This window comes from Canis lupus, chromosome 2 (genome assembly GCF_003254725.2).
Source record: "Canis lupus dingo isolate Sandy chromosome 2, ASM325472v2, whole genome shotgun sequence".
Classification (NCBI taxonomy): Eukaryota; Metazoa; Chordata; class Mammalia; order Carnivora; family Canidae; genus Canis; species Canis lupus.
Window position 1 is genome coordinate 74,555,796 of NC_064244.1, and position 17,909 is coordinate 74,573,704.

General features: G+C 48.5%; 1 protein-coding gene across 4 annotated transcripts in view; it reads left to right on the top strand.

Annotated features, from left to right (window-relative positions):
* The window catches only part of TCEA3 (transcription elongation factor A3), a 42,676-nt gene extending 25,584 nt beyond the window's left edge, over window positions 1–17,092 (top strand). For 3 of the 4 annotated variants that reach the window (XM_049105910.1, XM_049105901.1, XM_049105906.1), the window contains 6 exons: window positions 3,656–3,819; window positions 3,985–4,040; window positions 7,298–7,453; window positions 12,629–12,775; window positions 14,665–14,736; window positions 16,979–17,092. In XM_049105910.1, the coding sequence (XP_048961867.1) occupies window positions 3,656–3,819; window positions 3,985–4,040; window positions 7,298–7,453; window positions 12,629–12,775; window positions 14,665–14,736; window positions 16,979–16,987 (604 nt within the window). In that variant the 3' untranslated portion in view covers window positions 16,988–17,092. The remainder of the gene's footprint in view (window positions 1–3,655; window positions 3,820–3,984; window positions 4,041–7,297; window positions 7,454–12,628; window positions 12,776–14,664; window positions 14,737–16,978) is intronic. The other variant, XM_049105911.1, reaches the window with a different exon arrangement.
* Window positions 17,093–17,909: the final 817 nt, after the last annotated feature.

The following is a 17,909-nucleotide window of genomic DNA, read 5'->3' on the forward strand; positions in this document are numbered from 1 at the left end:
TCGCCCATGCAAACCCCAGGTTTCCCTCGTCTGTGCATTTCTGCCAAGAGTGCATTTTCCCGTCCACCCCTCCAGCAGGCAGCTCTTGCTCCCCAGCCCTTGTGCAATTTGTTGGACTGCATTGCACTGCAGTGTGTGACCTCTTTGAGCTTTCTTAGGCCATGCGGTTACTAAGGGCTGGCCTGGTGATACTAATTGGCACGGGTCACCAATGGGATGCTGGAGGATGCCTCTTCCATTGCCCACCACCCTCTTTGCAAGGACTTGAGAGGGACCAACAGCAGCTGGAGTCTGAGTTTCAGCCTAGTTTTTTTGGTCACATATATCAGTACTTCATTTTCTTTTTTTTTTTAAACTTTTTTATTGTGATAAAATATATATAACAAAATGTGTATTTTAACCTTTTTTTCCACCATAGGAAAAAAAAGATATTTTGTCATTCGAATGCATTAAGATTTACCAAAGACATAAAACAGATTAGGTATCATTGCATATTTCAAGTTGTATGGTTATGCTTATTCAGTGAGCTTCCTATATAGATTCTTTTTGTCAAAGTATACATGACATAAAATTTAGCCATTATAACCATTTTTTAAGTGTATGGTGGCATTAAGTACATCCACATCGTTGTATACTCACCACCACCATCCATCTCCTCAAACTTTCTCATCCTCCCAAACTGAAACTCTGCTCCATTAAATGCTAAATCCCCATTTCCCCCTTCCTCCACCACCCACGCCACCATCCTACTTTCTGTCTCCCTGGATTTAACTATTCCAGGTACTTCATACAAGTAGAATCACACAGTATTTGTCCTTTTGTATTTGGCTTATCTCACATATAATGTCCTCCATTCGTGGCAGTTCACCCATGTTGCAGCATATTTCAGGATTTCATTCATTTTGTGACTGAATAAATATGCCATTGTATTATTTTCCATGATATCTGTTCATCTTCACTGGATACATGAGTTGCTTCCACCTTTGCTGCTAGCTCCTTGAGAACAGGAAGACAGGAAACCTATCTGAGCCATCAGCTTAGAGTAGCAACTCCTGATAATCAGATTTTTTTTCAGATTTTTTTTTTTAAGATTTATTTATTTATTTATGATAGACGTAGAGAGAGAGAAAGAGAGAGAGAGGCAGAGACACAGGAGGAGGGAGAAGCAGGCTCCATGCCGGGAGCCCGACGCGGGACTCGATCCTGGGACTCCAGGATCACACCCTGGGCCAAAGGCAGGTGCTAAACGGCTGAGCCACCCAGGGATCCTCTTTTACAGATGTTTTTAAAAAAAACTAAATTGGGGTGCCTGGGTGGCTCAGTTGGTTAAACATTTGCCTTTTGGCTCAGGTCATGATCCTGGGGATTGACCCCCATGGCTCTCCCTTCCCTCCCACTCATGCTCTCTCTCGCTCGCTCTCAAATAAATAAATAAATAAATAAATAAATAAATAAATAAAATCTTAAAAAAATAAAAAAATACCAAAGTGTTTCTCATTACAAAAGTACATATACCATTCAGAGACGATTTATAAAATATGGATAAGCATAAGAAGAGATTGAAATCTCCTGTAACCCGGTCTCAGAGGGATAATTGCTATTATAAGGTGTTAGAGTCTGAATGTTCCTATGTTGAAGCCCCAACACCCAAATTGACTGTATTGGGAGATAGAGCCTTCCTTTATAGAGGTACTGAAGGCTAAATGAGGTCATGAGGGTAGAGCCTTGATCCAGTAGGATTAGTGTCCTTCAGAGAGACACCTGCTCACCCTCTGTCATGCGAGGAGCTAGCAAGAAGGAGGTTGTCTACAAGGGAGAAAATTGAATTGAGCAGCACTTGGGCCTCAGACTTCCCTGTCTCCAGATCTGTGGGAGATATCTATTGTACGAACCATCCAGGCTGTGGTGTTATAGCAGCCCAAGCTAAGACACACAGTTATCCCTCCAGTCATCTGTACATGTATGTATATATGTACACACATGACCCGATGCAGGACTCCATGCCAGGCACCTTGGGATCACGCCCTTAGCCAAAAGCAGACGCTTCTGTATTTGTGAGTGGTTTTTTTTAAAGATTATTTATTTACTTATTAATGAGAGACAGAGAGAGAGAGGCAGAGACACAGGCAGAGGGAGAAGCAGGCTCCATGCGTGGACTTGATCCCAGGACCCCAGGACCACACCCTGGGCTGAAGGTGGTGCTAAACCACTAAGCCACCCGGGCTGCCCTGTATTTGTGAGTTTGTTTTTTTTAAGATTTTATTTTATTTACTCATGAGAGATACAGAAGGAGAGAGAGAGGCAGAGACACAGGCAGAGGAAGAAGCAGGCTCCATGCAGGGAGCCCGACATGGGACTCAATCCTGGGTCTCCAGGATCACACCGTGGGGCTGCAGGCGGCGCTAAACCACTGCACCACCGGGGCTGCCCTGTATTTGTGAGTTTTTAAGCCCAAACCCAAATGAGGTCACTCCTAGGCACTGTATCACAGGAGTTAAGAGTAGACTTTGGAATTGGGCAGACCTAGGTTCAAATCTCAGTGGTGTAACTCTGTTTCCCCTCATCTGCAAACGAGGAGGAGAACAGTATCTACCTCCTAGGATTACTATGAGAATTAAATTAGAAAATGTTCCTGAAGTGCCTGGCGCAGTGCCTGGCACATGGTAAAAGCCAACCCTCTTCAGTGGTGGTAAATTCACTGTTCACTGGACTGTCAGCTCCTCGCGGGACGGAGCTTTCCTGACTTTTCTGCCCTACCCCTTGTTCTTAGCACATGACCTAGTAAATATTCATTGAATGAGTGAGTATGTGGTTCAATGAGATGGTAGAGCAGCTAGCATGGTGTCTAACGGATTGTAGCATAGTTTTTTTTTTAAAGATTTTATTTATTCATGAGAGACACAGAGAGAGAGAGAGAGAGAGAGAGAGAGGCAGAGACACAGGCAGAGGGAGAAACAGGCTCCATGCAAGGAACCTGACATGGGACTCGATCCCAGATCCCGGGATCATGCCCTGAGCCAAACGCAGACACTCAACCGCTGAGACACCCAGGCGTCCCGGTAGCATAGTTTTGGGTGTAGTGATAATACTCTGTAACCAGCAGAGCAGAGTGATTGGTTAAGAGTCTGGGCACCAGAGTTCAACTGCCTGGGTTTAGGTTCTGGCTTCCAGATGTGTGACCAGAGTCAAATTATCCTAAATGGGACTATCTACAACTCACTTTAAAATGCAAGCCTAGGGCAGCCCGAGTGGCTCAGCGGTTTAGCGCCTCCTTCAGCCCAGGGCCTGATCCTGACGATCCAGGATCAAGTCCCACGTCGGGCTCCTCTCCTGGAGCGGGCTTCTCCCTCTGCCTGTGTCTCTGCCTCTCTCTCTCTCTCTCTCTCTCTCTCTGTGTCTCTCATGAATTAATAAATAAATTCTAAAAAAAATTAAAATGCAAGCCTAATATGGAGATATGAATAGCAGGTAGCCTCATGGGGGCGTTGTGAGGATTAAATGAGATGATCCATGTCAAGTGCCTAAAAATAGCACCTACCTCATGGGGTTGTCATGAGGATTAAGGGAGCTCACCCATGGAAACATCCAGAATGGTGCTTAGCGAAGGCTTTATTAGCTCAATGTCAGAATGTCTGTTTCTGTTTGTCATCCTCAGATCAAACAGCAGCAAATCGAAAGCAGAGACCCCCAAAACACCCACCAGCCCCTCAACCCCCACCTTTGCCCCCTCCGTCTGCCTCCTGGCACCCTGCTATCTCACAGGGGACTCTGTGCGGGACAAGTGTGTGGAGATGCTCTCGGCAGCCTTGAAGGCCGAAGGTGAGAGGGCCTGGGCCAGGGGTGGAGGAGGGAAGGGTTTCCCAAGGGCAGATGAGATGCGGTCTTTCTCAGGAGTGGTACAGGACACTGCAGGGCGCTGTACGGGCAGGCGCCACTGCCAACACCATGTCCTGCTGACACCTGTGCTTCCCAAATCTCTTTTAGATGATTACAAGGACTATGGAGTCAACTGTGACAAGATGGCATCGGAAATCGAAGATCATATCCTTGAGCTGTGCCAGGGCTGTGGGTGCCTGGACTGTCCAGCAGCAGGGGCTCCCAAGTTCAAGGGACCCAGGACACTGAAGGGGAGGGGAAGGGTCCTGGAGACAGTCCCCTGCTCTGCCTCTGAACTGGAGTTCTTAATTCTAGCTAACATGTATTAAGTCTTGCACCTGCCAGCCTCTTGCTAAGCTGTTTAGAAGCAGTACCTCGTTCAAGGTTGAGAACAATCCCACAAGGTAGGTCCCCTGATGAATCCCATTTTATAAGGGAGGCCACTGGCTCAGAGAGGTTAGGTCTCTTGCCAAAGCTCATACAGCTGACAGTAGTGATTGAGTTGGGATTTGAACCCAGAAAGTGTGACTCCAGAGCCTGAGAGCTCAGTCCCTGTGCCAGACAGGCCACATTGTCACCTGGCTGGGTTGCGATGTCAAGTATCAGAGTCGACAGGGAGTGCAGCCTTTCTCATCCTCTGCCTTCTCCTCTGTTCCATCCTCTGAAGGTTGAGTCCCAACTACATACCAGGCAGTGTGATGGGCAATTGATGCTTCCTGCTTCTGGCAATTCTCACAGTCTCTAGGAGGCAGAGGCTGTTGTTTCCATTTTACAGATAAGGAAACTGAGACTCAGAACTACTGGGTGTCAGGGCTTGATTGAAAACCCTGGCCTTTGGATTCCATGTCCTGAGTTCTTGCCCTCTTTACAAGGGGGCTTTGTAGACAGAGGAGGTGACCACCGAGTCATGTGGGCCCCCTACACCAAAAGAGTGTTGTTTGGGGAAGAAAATCCCTCTCTGCAGTGTCCCACTGAATGAATGCATGGAATATCTTTTGCTGGAGAAATAAAGCTTTGCATCTCAAAGGGGTATAGAGGGAGGGGGACAAATCTCCCAGGGAGAGGGGTTCTGAGTGTCACACTGAGATGTGAGTGACCCTTTTAAGATGTGAGTGACCCTTTTAAGCCTCCTGGGCTACCCAGGGAGCTCAATCAGGTCTGCTGGGGAGGGTCCCTGGTCCAGTCTGGTCTGACCATGGTCAACAAGCTCACCTGCTGCCACGTCCTGTGTGAGGCCTACCTGTATATCCTCAAACGTGCTTGCTGGGAAGTCCTCTCCACCATCATTTAATTATTAACCAGCGCATCTTGGGCTGTTCAACACATCACCAAGTACATTCTCATCAGTCCCAGTTGATTCAGGAACACAGAGCACAAGGTATCAAAATCCTGAGCTTCATATTTTCTTTTTTTAAGATTTTATTTATTTATTCATGAGAGAGAGAGGCAGAGGCAGAGGGAGAAGCAGCCCGATGTGGGACTTGATCCCAGGATCCTAGGATCCCAACCTGAGCCCAAGGCAGATGCTCAACCACTGAACCACCCACGCGTCCCCTGAGCTTCATCTTTTCCTCTCCAAGCGGTCGTTCCTCCAAACAGGTCCCTTCTACCTTCAAGCCCAGGTTGAAACAAAGGCCAGTGATTGGTACCCGGTGCCACTCCTGGCCTTTCCTCCTTCCCTTCCTCCCTCTTCTGAAGGACAGGAAATCAGAGCTGTATTAAGCCCTTTACCTCTTTGTTCTTAGAGGATGGGACGTGAGGGTGAGGGGGAGGATAAGCTCCAGGGCTTGAATGCTCTCTGTCCTAAAAAGATCTGCCCTGTTTGGAGTGACCTCGCACTACCGTACCTCTGAAGGGGTCAGTGACCCCAGGGCCTGTGCTCCACCTCGTCCTGCCTTGGGATCTCAGGAAACAGAGACAGAGTCAGGAAGAGGCTGCTGACAGTACTGCCAGGCCTGCTGTCCCCACCTATCAAGCAGATTCACACCTCCAGGAATCCCAAACACAGAATTTTTTTTTAAGATTTTATTTATTTATTCATGACAGACTCAGAGAGAGAGAGAGAGGCAGTGACAGGCAGAGGGAGGAGCAGGCTTCATGCAGGGAGCCTGACATGGGACTCGATCTTGGGTCTCCAGGATCATACCCCGGGCTGAAGGTGGCGCCAAACCGCCGGCCATCGGGGCTGCCCCCAAACACAGATTTTTTTTTTAAACAAAATTTTTGGCTTTTACATGCATTGTGGCATATTCTTTCTTTTCATGTTGTTATTATACAAACAACATTAAAACAGCAATAACAGACAAAATAGATGACACCACCTTCCCTCCCACCGCTTCTAGCAAGTCAGCTGTTCCACGTGTCCATATTCCCCACAGTCTCTTTCTCGTATATGGCTCTTCCCAGCAAAGGGTTTGTCTTCCTGGTTCTGCTTGGCGGAGGAGACCAAGACAATGCGCTGTGTTCCCTGGGCTCCTCCGGAGGCTAGAGAAGGGAGGCGGGGTGGGCGACCTGTCTGGGATGCTGCGCCCGCCTGCCTGGGAAGAGAAGTCCCTGCGGCCGGTGGTCAGGGGCGACTTCCTGCAGTGGGAGTGGAGGGAGCCTTACTGGCAGGAGGGGATCTGGCTTCCAGCCCTGTCTCTGCCGGGAATCTGCCCTGTGACCTTGAGCAGGGCCCTCATCCTTCCCAAGCCTTAGCTTCCTTATCTATTAATGAGAGAAGTAACTCTGACCAGCAATTCCCAAAGTGGGTTCCACGACCTGCTACTAGGTATTCCTAGGGGAAAAGGGGGTGATGGGGGGGAGGTGGATCTGTGCTCGACTATGTTGGGAACACGACTGAAGATTGAACAAAATGGTGTCTTGATTGTAATACTTCTTTGAGCCTTTGACATGAGGCTCCTAATCTTATGTTTTCCTCTGATAGCTGGTTCCAGAGGCCTTTTGAAACTGGGGATGAGTTTTATCACTGTCCTCATCTTACCAGGCCCTAAATGTTGAGCACGTGATGTCCCAGACACCAGGCTGGTGCATCATGCTAGGTGTAGCTTGCTGAATCCTCAGAATAGCCCCATATTTTATAAATAAGGAAACCAAGGCACAAAGAAATGTGATTCATCTGAGTTATTCAAAAGGCTCAGACAGACCCAGGACGCCCATCCCTGGGGTCCCTGACACCATAGAGCTTGCTATGGCCTGATCTCACCATGGAAGCTGTTTCCTGTCCCTGATGCATAGCTGACCCCAAATGCCCGAGCAAGAGCTCCACTCTGGGAGTCAGAGGCCACATAGATGCCCAATCCCTGTTCAAGTCCAAGGAGGGGAACATATGGTCCTGGGGCTCCTCGGGCTTCAGGGAGTGAGTGGCTCCCTGTCCTTCTGTGCCCTTCCATGAGTGGCTCGCTGGTCCTTGACCATGTCACATATCTACCAGGAGCTCAAGAGCACGGACATGAAGTACCGGAACCGGGTGCGCAGTCGAATCAGCAACCTCAAGGACCCCAGGAACCCCAGCCTGAGGAGGAATGTGCTCAGTGGAGCCATCTCTGCTGGGCTCATTGCCAAGATGACAGCAGAGGTGAGAGTGGGGGCTGGGACCTCAGCGTGGTGGGGTGGGGTGGGGCCTGGGACCAGGTCCCTGCTGCTTTGCCCACGTCTGACAGGCAGCACCTTGTGGCTCAGAGGAGATGAGCTGGGGGCTTTTTCAGCCAGACCATCTCAGACCCCCCATCCCTCCAGGCTTCTAGACCATCAGGATAGTGGACACAGCTAATATGAACTAAGCACTGTGCTAAGTGCCTTAGGCTCATTGGCCAATTATGTCTTCACAGCATCTGAGATAGAAGTGTTTAGTATCCCCATTCTACAGATGAGGATATTGAGGCTCAAAGAGGTTAACTGATTTGTCTACACACACAGCTAGAAGATGTCAAAACCAGAGGCCCGGCTGACTCGGTTGGTGGAGCATGCAACTCTTGATCCCAAGGACTCTTGGGAGTTTGAGCTCCACGTTGGGTATAGAGATTACTTTAAAAAAAAAGAAAATCTTTAAAAAAAAAAGATTTTATTTATTTATTCATGAGAGACACAGAGAAAGGCAGAGACACAAGCAGAGGGAGAAGTAGGCTCCGTGCAGGAAGCCCAATGCAGGACTCAATCCTGGGACTCCAGGATCATGCCCTGGGCCAAAAGCAGATGCTCAGCCACTGAGCCACCTGGGTGTCCCAATAATAAATCTTTAAAAAAAAAAAAAAAAGAAAAGAAAATGTCAAAGCCAGGAGGCAAGCCGTCTGGCCCCAGACCACCCAGTTTTTATGGCTTTGTTATCTGCCTCCCTCTTCTGTCTTGTTCAGTCCTGGTCCCAAGCCAAAACAGCCGTGCCTGTCTCTGTGAAACAAGGTCCAAGGTGGGGAGACAGGCATAATTTCAAATTTGTACAATACAGAGGTGGTAAGTGCCATGATAGAGCCACTCTAGGAATTTATAGCTTGAGAGGTCAGGAAGGGAAGGGAAAGGAAACAAGCCTGTTCAAGGAAGTATGCGCGCTGGTTACAAGCTTCAGGACTGTGCCAAACTGCATGGGTTTGAATTCAGCCTCTCTCACTTAGCTGTGTGATCCTAGACAAACTACTTAACCTCTCTGGGCCTCACTTTTCTCATCTATAAAACAAAATAATAATAAATATCATGGGGCACATGGGTAGCTCAGTGGGTTAAGCATTTGACTCTTGGTCTCAGCTCGGGTTTTGATATCAGGGTTGTGAGTTCAAGCCCTGTGTCAGGCTCCCTGCAGGGCGTGGAAACTACTTAATAATAATAATAACAATAATAGTAATAATAATAATAATAGCTATCTCATGAAGGATTGAATGAGTTAATATATATGAGTGTTTAGGTTAATATACGTAAAGCCCTCCCCAGAATTTGTATGATAGGTTTAGTTACTGACCATTTTGTGTAACCCCAAGCACCATGCTATGAAAAGGGAAATATTTATACCCATTTTATGGATGAGAAAAACTGAAGCCACCTACGACTAGGAAGTGACAGATGAGAATTTGAACCCAGATCGGTTTATTTCGGAGCCCTACCTCTTGGAAACCCCTTTTGTGCACCCTCAGATAATGAGTGGCCGTTTGTTGCCAGAGCTGATAAAGGAGATTCCCCACCCCCCCCCCAAAAAAAAGAAAGGAGATTCCCTGCAAGCCCCACTAAATCAAAGTGGCCCAGACAAGGGAAAGGGAAATGCATCGGGATCCTGGAGTCTGGCTGTGCCTCAGAACGTCTGGGAGCCCTCTGAAACTGTTGGCGAGGGTGTGCCTGTGTGTTTGTGGTATGTGTGCTGAGTATGTATGATGTGTGATGTGTGTGGGGTGTGTAATGTATGGAGTGTGTTTGGTATTTAGTATATGTTTGGGGGGTGCAGGGGTGTGTGTTGGGGGAGAGATGTGATAGGTGTATGTATATTTCTCTCTTCACTGCTTTCCTCAAATACCCAAAACAAGAGTGAGCCCCGGCTTTAGCATAAAATAGGGGAACTTGGCACAGGTGGACCAGGGTTATCTTTCTGCTCAATTCAAAATATTTGATCTTTTTAGGCAACCAGCAACATATTCCCAGAGTTACAAATTGCAACTTGGCTTTACAGTGTCTTATCTTTCCTTGCAAGGAGAAGCTTTGACTTTTATGGAAACCTGGCCTTGTGTTTCCTCTTCCCTGTCCCCCACTCTCTGGCTCCAGGATCCCTTTACTTCTTTGTATGTGCTTTGTAGGAATGCTATCCAGAGACTCTTCCAGGCAATTCAAGGCTAGGGGAAACCAGGCCAGGAGAACCAAGAGCAAGGTCTAGGCGCAAGTCTGAGCCAAACCCAGGAAGTTCCCAGAAGCTAGAGGTCAGAATGGAGCTGAGTGTCTGGATTAACACAAAGGCCTCAGAAGTCCCAGCAAAGGAACTGGCCAACTCAGATATGTAGATGGTCTGGCCCCACCCAAGGACTATTCACTAGAACAGAACAAGAGAATCAGGTGGTCAACCCATGCCCAAGAAGAGGCCAACCAGACCAAGAGGAGCAAGCCAAGAACTTACCAGGCCTTCCACAGGGCCAGGCACCGAGGATCCTACCCCCTTGCTGGAAGCCTAGGCATCGAATGCAGAGACCTTCATCCTGAGGTCATCTTTTGCTCCAGGCAGGAAGTTTCTTTAAGAAATATAAGACAAAAAAAAAAAAAAGAAAGAAAAAAGAAAAGAAAAGAAAGGAAAGGAAAGGAAGAAAGGAAGAAAGGAAGAAAGGAAGAAAGAAAGAAAGAAAGAAAGAAAGAAAGAAAGAAAGAAAGAAAGAAAGAAAGAAAGAAAGAAATATAAGACCATTTTTGCTCCAATAAGAAAAATAACAGCTTGGGGTTGGGCGGCCTGCTGTGCTCTGGCTCAGGGGACAGGGAGCTGCCATTAGCAAGAGCCTGGGACAGCAGATGCCCTTGTATGGGGATGTCCCTCTCTGCATCCTGTGTCTTCCTAATTCTTCCCTCATTCTTCCTTCCCTCTTTCCCTCTCTACTCAGACGTATCCTAGAGTGGAATCGATTCTAAGATGAGCTTTAGACCTGTTGAGTGGATATACCATCAGCCTCACGAGGAGAGGGGTTTTATCTGTAACCTGCTCACCCAGCACTGAGACACTCATCCCTGGCATGTCAAAGCTGTGCAACATATCGGGTTCACCTTTAGTGCTCCTCCTCTAAAGATGTAAACACATGAGGACCAGTGTCCTCTCCCACTCCATTCTCATCCTCCTTTCCGTCCTTATTATAGTCCCATACTACACTGTAGTACTCTATTTATTCCATGTGGCTTTGACACTGCCTCCTCCCCGATGAGGCCAGGCAGAGACAGGTAAATGGATTGGTGAGTGGGTGTCTTTCTGTTCTCTGTTTCTTAGCTGGCACACAAGACCCCCTCTCCACAGTCTGACGCCCAGCCCCATCTCCCACACTTCTCATCTTGAACACACCCCAAACGTCCTTCCCCAAAGACCTGTTATTCTTGTCTGATCTTTTGTGTCTATTCTTCTCGGTCTCTAGAATCCTGTCTGTCTTGGGAACTCCTGCTTATCTTTCAAGACTGGTTAAGGCATCAACTTCTTTAACGAGCCTCCCCTGCCCCCAAGCAGCTGGCCATCCTACTCTGGGCTTCCCCCTGTACTTTGTATTCTTCCGCTCTAAGTACATCTCACGCTATCTCGCTATCTCGCAATCCTGTCTAAATACTTGGCCACTCTACCAGACTAACATGACCTGGGGACAGGAAACAAATCTTCCTACCTGAATCCTCAGGGCTCAGAAGTAGCCGTCTGAGGGAGTCAGTGCCTAGTAGCTCAAGAGAGGTGATTCCGTGTAGCTATTTCCAGCTCTGCATTCGATTACATGACATTAGTAGCTTGAAATTGGCCGTTGTAGGAGCATTTACACCATGGAAATTGGTGAATGCTACAAACCAGGCACCCCGAAGGCCAAGGCCCCATTCACCAGCACAAAGTGCAGTTAAAAGCATTCAGTAAATTGACATCCAATACATTTTGAATGAATGAATGCATTATGCCCTGGATTTCTCCCCAAATTAAAGTTAGTTGCTTTTTGCTTATATGACCCTGGATTGGCTTGTTTTTCTGTATACCCCTGCCAGTGGTTAGGACCTAGTCCTTGAACTTGATATAGTCGGACTTAAACATTTGGGTGCACCAGAATAACTTGAGGGCAGACTAGTAAAATTCCCGGGGGTGCCCTTAGGATTTTGGATTCAGAGGACTCTGCATTTCATCAGGAGGCCCAAGTGGTTATAATGCAGTGGTCAGCATGCTACAATCACTTGATCTTTGCGCCAACTCTGTTTTCCATGGTTGAAGGAGTCGGGATAGATAGCAACAGTGGAAATGTTTAGCCAGCACCAAGTCCTCATTTTAACATTAGCTCTGGCCATCCTCCCTCCCCCAAACCAACCTTACCTAGAGCTCTCTCCAGTTTGTGTTCCCTTCTCTGCTGTCCTCTGGCAGAGGCGTAAGGGGAGTCAAATGCCCAGGGAGATGGATAAAGGTAGGACCTGGATAATGCAAATGCTGAGTGTCTGCGGTGAGCTGATGGGAGACAGGACATTCTGTTCTATAGGAGCTTAAAGAAAAAGATGTTCTGTGATGCAGGTGAGCAGTTAGCTGTGTGAACCCAGGAGCTTCCGGTCCTGCTTGGGTCAAGGTGGCTGCAGCAAGTCATGGAGTGTTGAGGTCAAGGTTCCCAGCAGTCAGAATAGACTGGGCAGTGATTACAGTTTGGACAGGCACTGGGCCAAGTCCAGACCGGATGGATAAGGGGAACATCACAGATCAGGGGGTCACGGCCCAGACAGCTCATGCAGGAAGGTTCAAGCAGGTACCCAAGGTCTTGGCAGGCAGGGTGAGCACCGGATCTGGGGAAATGTACACAAGATATTGACTCTGGGGCAGAAGCTATTTGCCTTCTGCTCTCCCACACGTGCCCTCCTGCTCTTGGCCCTGTCAGCCTACAGGCTTGCCCTTTCACCCAAAGCAGAATGGAGACTCTGGGTATAGCCCTTTCCCAGCTGGGGCAAGGCCAGAAGTCCAGGCCTCCCTCCTTGTACTCAATCCAGCATGTTCCCCTCTCCTCCGTTCAGGCTCTCTAGAAGCCGGGTGGGGCACAGGGTCCCTGGGACTCTCTAGCCCTGAAGGGGCAGACTCATTTCTCTCCAGGAAATGGCCAGCGATGAGCTGAGGGAACTGAGGAATGCCATGACCCAGGAAGCTATCCGTGAGCATCAGATGGCCAAGACAGGCGGCACCACCACTGACCTTTTCCAGTGCAGCAAATGCAAGAAGAAGAACTGTACCTATAACCAGGTGCGGGAGAGGGGGCAACGGGGGCATCGGAGGTGGAGAACCAGGGGCAGCCTAGAAGGGAGCCCGGGGGAGAAAGGGCTAAAACTCCGGACTGCAGAGAGAAGGGCAGGTCTTAGTCCACCACCATGATGCACCTGTGGCTTCTAGAAAATGTTCTCCTGCATGTAAGATCACCCAGGCTTGTGTCTATGAGACATGGCCAGCATGCTCTAGCCTGACCTGTAGCAAGAATAGGACCAGTCACGGACTTCTGTAGAGTCACAGATGCTCAGAAAGAGACTTAGCCATAGAAAACTAGCTCCCTCATTTTATGCACAGGGAAACTGAGGCCCAGACAGGGGTCAAGGTATGCAGCTTTGTCCAAGATGGCCAAGACCATCATAAATGGCAGAGGTAGTAACAAACCCAGATCGAGACTTTTCTGCCTGCCTGCAGTACAGCCAACGTGGCAGCCAAGCTGAAGGCGTTTAGCCCCAGGTGTTCAGGCTGAGGACCACTGTCCCAGCACAGGGAGTCGCAGAAGGCTGTGGAGGCCCCTTCTCTGAAAGACTCAAACCCCAAGAACCACCTTCTGTTTCTGGGTGGTACATATTATGTTCTTGGGGCACCACTATGCTTGGATTCTAATTTATACCTGGTCATTCTAGAACTCTATTCATTCTTCCATCTGCTGGGCAAGCAAGATTTATCAAGAGCACCTTGCCCGCGGGAATCTGTGGCTGCAGCAGAAATATAGCCAGCCTTGCCATTCTGGAGGAGCGTCTCAAAGAATTCCCCTCAGGGATTCAGAGATGTTGGTGCAGCCTCCTGCTTTCTTCCAAGCACATTTCCATGTGCAACGATGAGCTTTCTGTGCATCTTCTCCCCCCAGAAGTAAACCGCCCATTAGCCAAGTTTTCTCTGCACAGAGAAACCCCAGGGTTATCCTCCCTCCGGTGTTACCATTCTCCAGTAAGGCGGCTGCGCTAAGCTGTGGCCTCCTGGCCCGCTGCTGGGCTTGCTCAGGGCCCGGGGGACGGACTCCCAGCGCACGTCCCATTCAGAGCTGAGTGTCCGCACAGTAACATATCGTGGTCATCCAGGGTTGGCTGTAGAAAATCAGGACTGTCATTGTTAAATCTGCAAATCCAAGGGATTTGCTGTGGGAATCCCGACTCCTGCATCTGTCTGGTTCGGTTGAGGGCGTGAGGAACTAGGAAATGTGACATGAAACAGTCCCGGTGATCCGATGATCTTCAAACTGCTTTTCCTCTCTGGTCCTCAAGTCTTGGGGCTCAAGTCTTGCGCCTCTAACATAGGGAATGAGGGAAGGGCACCTGGGTGGTTCAGTCAATTAAATGTCCTTACTCTTGATCTCAGGGTTGTGAGTTTGAGCTCTGCATTGGGCTCCATGCTGGGTGTGGAGCCTACTTAAATAAATAAGCATGTAACTAAAAAAATAATAATAATAATAACCAAGTAACTAAATAAAGGAAAGAACTAGATGATCTTTAAGGCTGCTTCCAGTTCCCTGAAGTTCTGATCAGTGAGGCATAGATGATAGGGCGTGTTGAGAGATGAGTCAGAAAATAATTCCTGTAGGAGATGAGCCTTGAGGCAAGAGCAGAGAGATGGGTTTGGAAGGATAAAGAACAAAAGTGAAAGTGCAGAGGGCTTGTTGAGCCAGTGAGGTACTGGAGGTGAGCTGATGGCCCTGTCCGGGGAGGGGAGTATTACGCTATGGAGTTCTCAGTGATGAAGGAACGGCCGGAGTAGGGTGAGAATAACGGTGCCAAGCTCTGGGATTTGGACCTACTGCTACAGACAGTGGGAGCTATGGCAGGTCCTAGAGCATGGGGTGAATTCCTGAGTGGTCCAGCTCTTTCTCTCTCTCTGTCTCTCTTTCTCAGGTGCAGACACGCAGTGCTGATGAGCCCATGACTACCTTTGTCTTATGCAATGAATGTGGCAATCGCTGGAAGGTCTGTATGTCTCTAACTTTCTCCCTCCCCTGTCATCCACAGCTGCTGCCCCACATAAGGAGTACTATACCCACAGCCAAGAAGGGGGGCTCACCAGCCTGTGCAGAGTGGGTCTGCAGAGCTGGAGATAGTGGCGGGTGGTTGTTGGGGAGGCGGGGAGAGAGTGCATGTGCATGTTTTTGTTTTGGAAGGCACCCAGCGGGGGTGGGAGCAGCAGCCCACATTTTATCACAGGATGGGCAAGTCTGTCATCTGAGCACAGATGCAGTCAGCCTCCTGAGATCCACAGAGGGGAGGAAAAACAACAGCACTCTGCATTTGGACCGCACCTCTTTGCAGAGTGCTTTCACAGATGGGATTTCCTTTGAACCCTGCCACAGCTGGGGATGAGAGGAAGGCTGAGCCCTGTCAGGGACATTGCCACCAAATGCTCCTAGGTCATCCTCCCTTCGTAAGACAGCTCCGGAAAAGGCCTACATTACCCAAGACTATAATCTGGGCTGTCCCAGCCCCTGCAAAGGCAGAGGTTTTGTTTTCAGGCGTGGGAGCCAAACAAAGACTCCTCGCAGAGTGCTCCTTCCTGCCCCGTCTTCTGAAAAAAAAAAAAAAAAACTCAATGCGATTATGTGATCAATGTCAGTTTCCTGCCGCACACGCACTGCGTGATGCCTGGGCCACCTGAGCACCAGGCTGCAGGTGCTCCAGAAGCTCTGAGGCACTTAGCCAGGAGCCCAGACCGACTGGGAGTCGTTGGGAACACTGGTTTTAGGTCCCACTCTACCCTACTTGTTGTGTGGCTCTGAGCGTGTCACTCACCTCCCTGAGCAGAAGGGCGATGATAATGCCTTCCTCCCATGGTCGATGTGCAGGTTGTTACATACGCACACACTTTGCCAACAACTATGAGAAGCGTTCCTTACAATATTACTCTCACTTTCAGGCGAGGAAATTGAGCTACTGAAAAATATTTAGTGAGCATAAAGCCACACAGTTTGGAGCGCTGAAAGACAATACTCCAAATTCCCGATGGGTTGAGTTTTCTGCAACCTTACTAAGGGCCTTGATGGCCCTGAGGCTTCATTAGAACTGCTGTGTTTGTTAAGGTAAAAGTCAGGTGATTGTGTATTTTTCCTTTATTTGCCTATTGAGCACTTAGGGATGGGGCCAGGTTAGTGGCCCAGTGGTTTAGAGCATCAGCTTTGGCATCGGGTTCAGATTCTAGCTTTATCACTTACAAAGTGACTTTGCTAAGTGACCTGAACTCTCCAGACCTGAATTTTCTCACCTAGAAAATGGGGGTATTAATATCTAGTCTACAGGGCTGTTTTGAGGAATTAGGGAAAGTAATATAAATAAAGCATTAACAGGGCACCTGTTAGCTCCTACGTTATCTTTGTTAGATCAAATAAAAAAAGGTCTTCCTGCCTCCAAGTAGACATAGCCTTGTACCAGGCCACAGAGCTAGGCAAACATGGCAGGAGCTAAGTTTCACCCCCAACTTGCCCTGTGGCCAGGTCTCTTGTGCAGTGCACAACCTGTATGACCATACCAAAAAAAAAAAAAAAAAATCCCTGAGCACCTATGTGCTGGCACATAGGAACCACCATCCTTATTGTTCTGAGTTTGTTACCTACTAGTATTATGGGAGTTTGGGCAAGTCACTTAACCTGTCTGAACTGCTTCTTTACCTGTGAAAATGGGAGTGATATATGGTGATCACAAGGATGTAATATTACTCAGCCAAGAGTAAGTGCTCGATAAATGGTAGCTCTTATGATTATTACTGTTAGGAAAAGGACATTGTGCATGCTCTGAACCCAGGTCCTCCTCCATCATTCCTAGTAGTTGGAGAGGCAGGGTCCACTAGAGATGGCAGACACATGACTTCTGATAACATTTTCAGGAAGTATCCATTGCCGTATGGGAGGCCTAAAGTTTAACCAACTGATTAGTAATAATCACATGACATTTTTGACCATGAATTAAAAGCCCACTACATGCATCACATTTCCTATGATTTATTACCTGTTAGCTTCTTACATTGGCCGGCATTATGATCCCATTTCACAGATGAGTGTTTTGCTCAAGGCCACACAGCTAGTAAGGGCAGAGCTGGGATTTGGACTCTGGTTTCCGTGGCTCCAGACACTACTTTCTTTTTCGTGTCCCCTCCCCCTCCCCCTGGCTTCCTTGGGCGACACAGGGAGAGCTCTAAAATTGTATTGCCTTTTTGGTTTTGTAGTTCTGCTGATAGAACCGCCAGCCAGGATTTCAGTGAACAAGGTGAGGAAGAACAAAGAGAACGCACTAAGCCATTGTAGCTGGAGAAAAAAATAAAAATTAAGATGAAGAAAAATGCTGAACTCTGACTGGGGTCTTAGGGATCAGAAGGAGAATTCTTTTGCAAATTAATAATCAGTTATTAATATTCATTCGCTAATGGGGGAGCCTAACGGGGGTTCAAAGCTAAGAGTCTGTGTCGATAGACCTCTTGCAGAAACTCAGAGACTTCAGAGCCTCATGGCTGAGGTGTCATGTCAGGCTGTGGGCTGGCAGTCCCTTGCTTGGAGTCCCTTCCCTCACATCCCAACCTCTCAACTTTTTCTGAATTGAAAAATACCAGTCGGAAACAAATCTTACCCCATCCCACCCCAGAGTCACACGTGTGGAGCAACTGGCACACAGCTTGGCATAGGCAGATGGGACTCCCATGCCATATAGAAAGATCTCTTCCCAGACTCTCTGCTACTCCCCTGGTCAGAGCTGACTTCGGGGGCCTTGGAGGACTCCAGACCTGGTCCCTCAGGCAGGGAGCAGATCATCTTTGGCTCCAGCTTTCTGACTGAAGGGTACAGCGATGCCCAAGCCTGCAGCCTCTGGGAGATCCTGAGGCTCAGAACCTGCCCAGGCCCTGGTGATGCACCCTTCATAGCTCTATCTGTGGCCTGAGCTTCAGAGAAAGTCTGCAGGGCATAAGGGACCTTGTGCTCTTCCTGCAATGACACTGGCTTGCTTTTTAAGCTGATAAGCTTTAGGAAAATCTGGAACCTTCTGGAAAATGGTTGGGAGTGGGTCAGTGGGCATGTCCTGGGTCTCAGTCTCTGACTGTCCCTTGCCTTCTGACAGCCCCCAGGCTGAGCCTTCTGGACTCTGTGTTTCCTAAATGGCCTAAG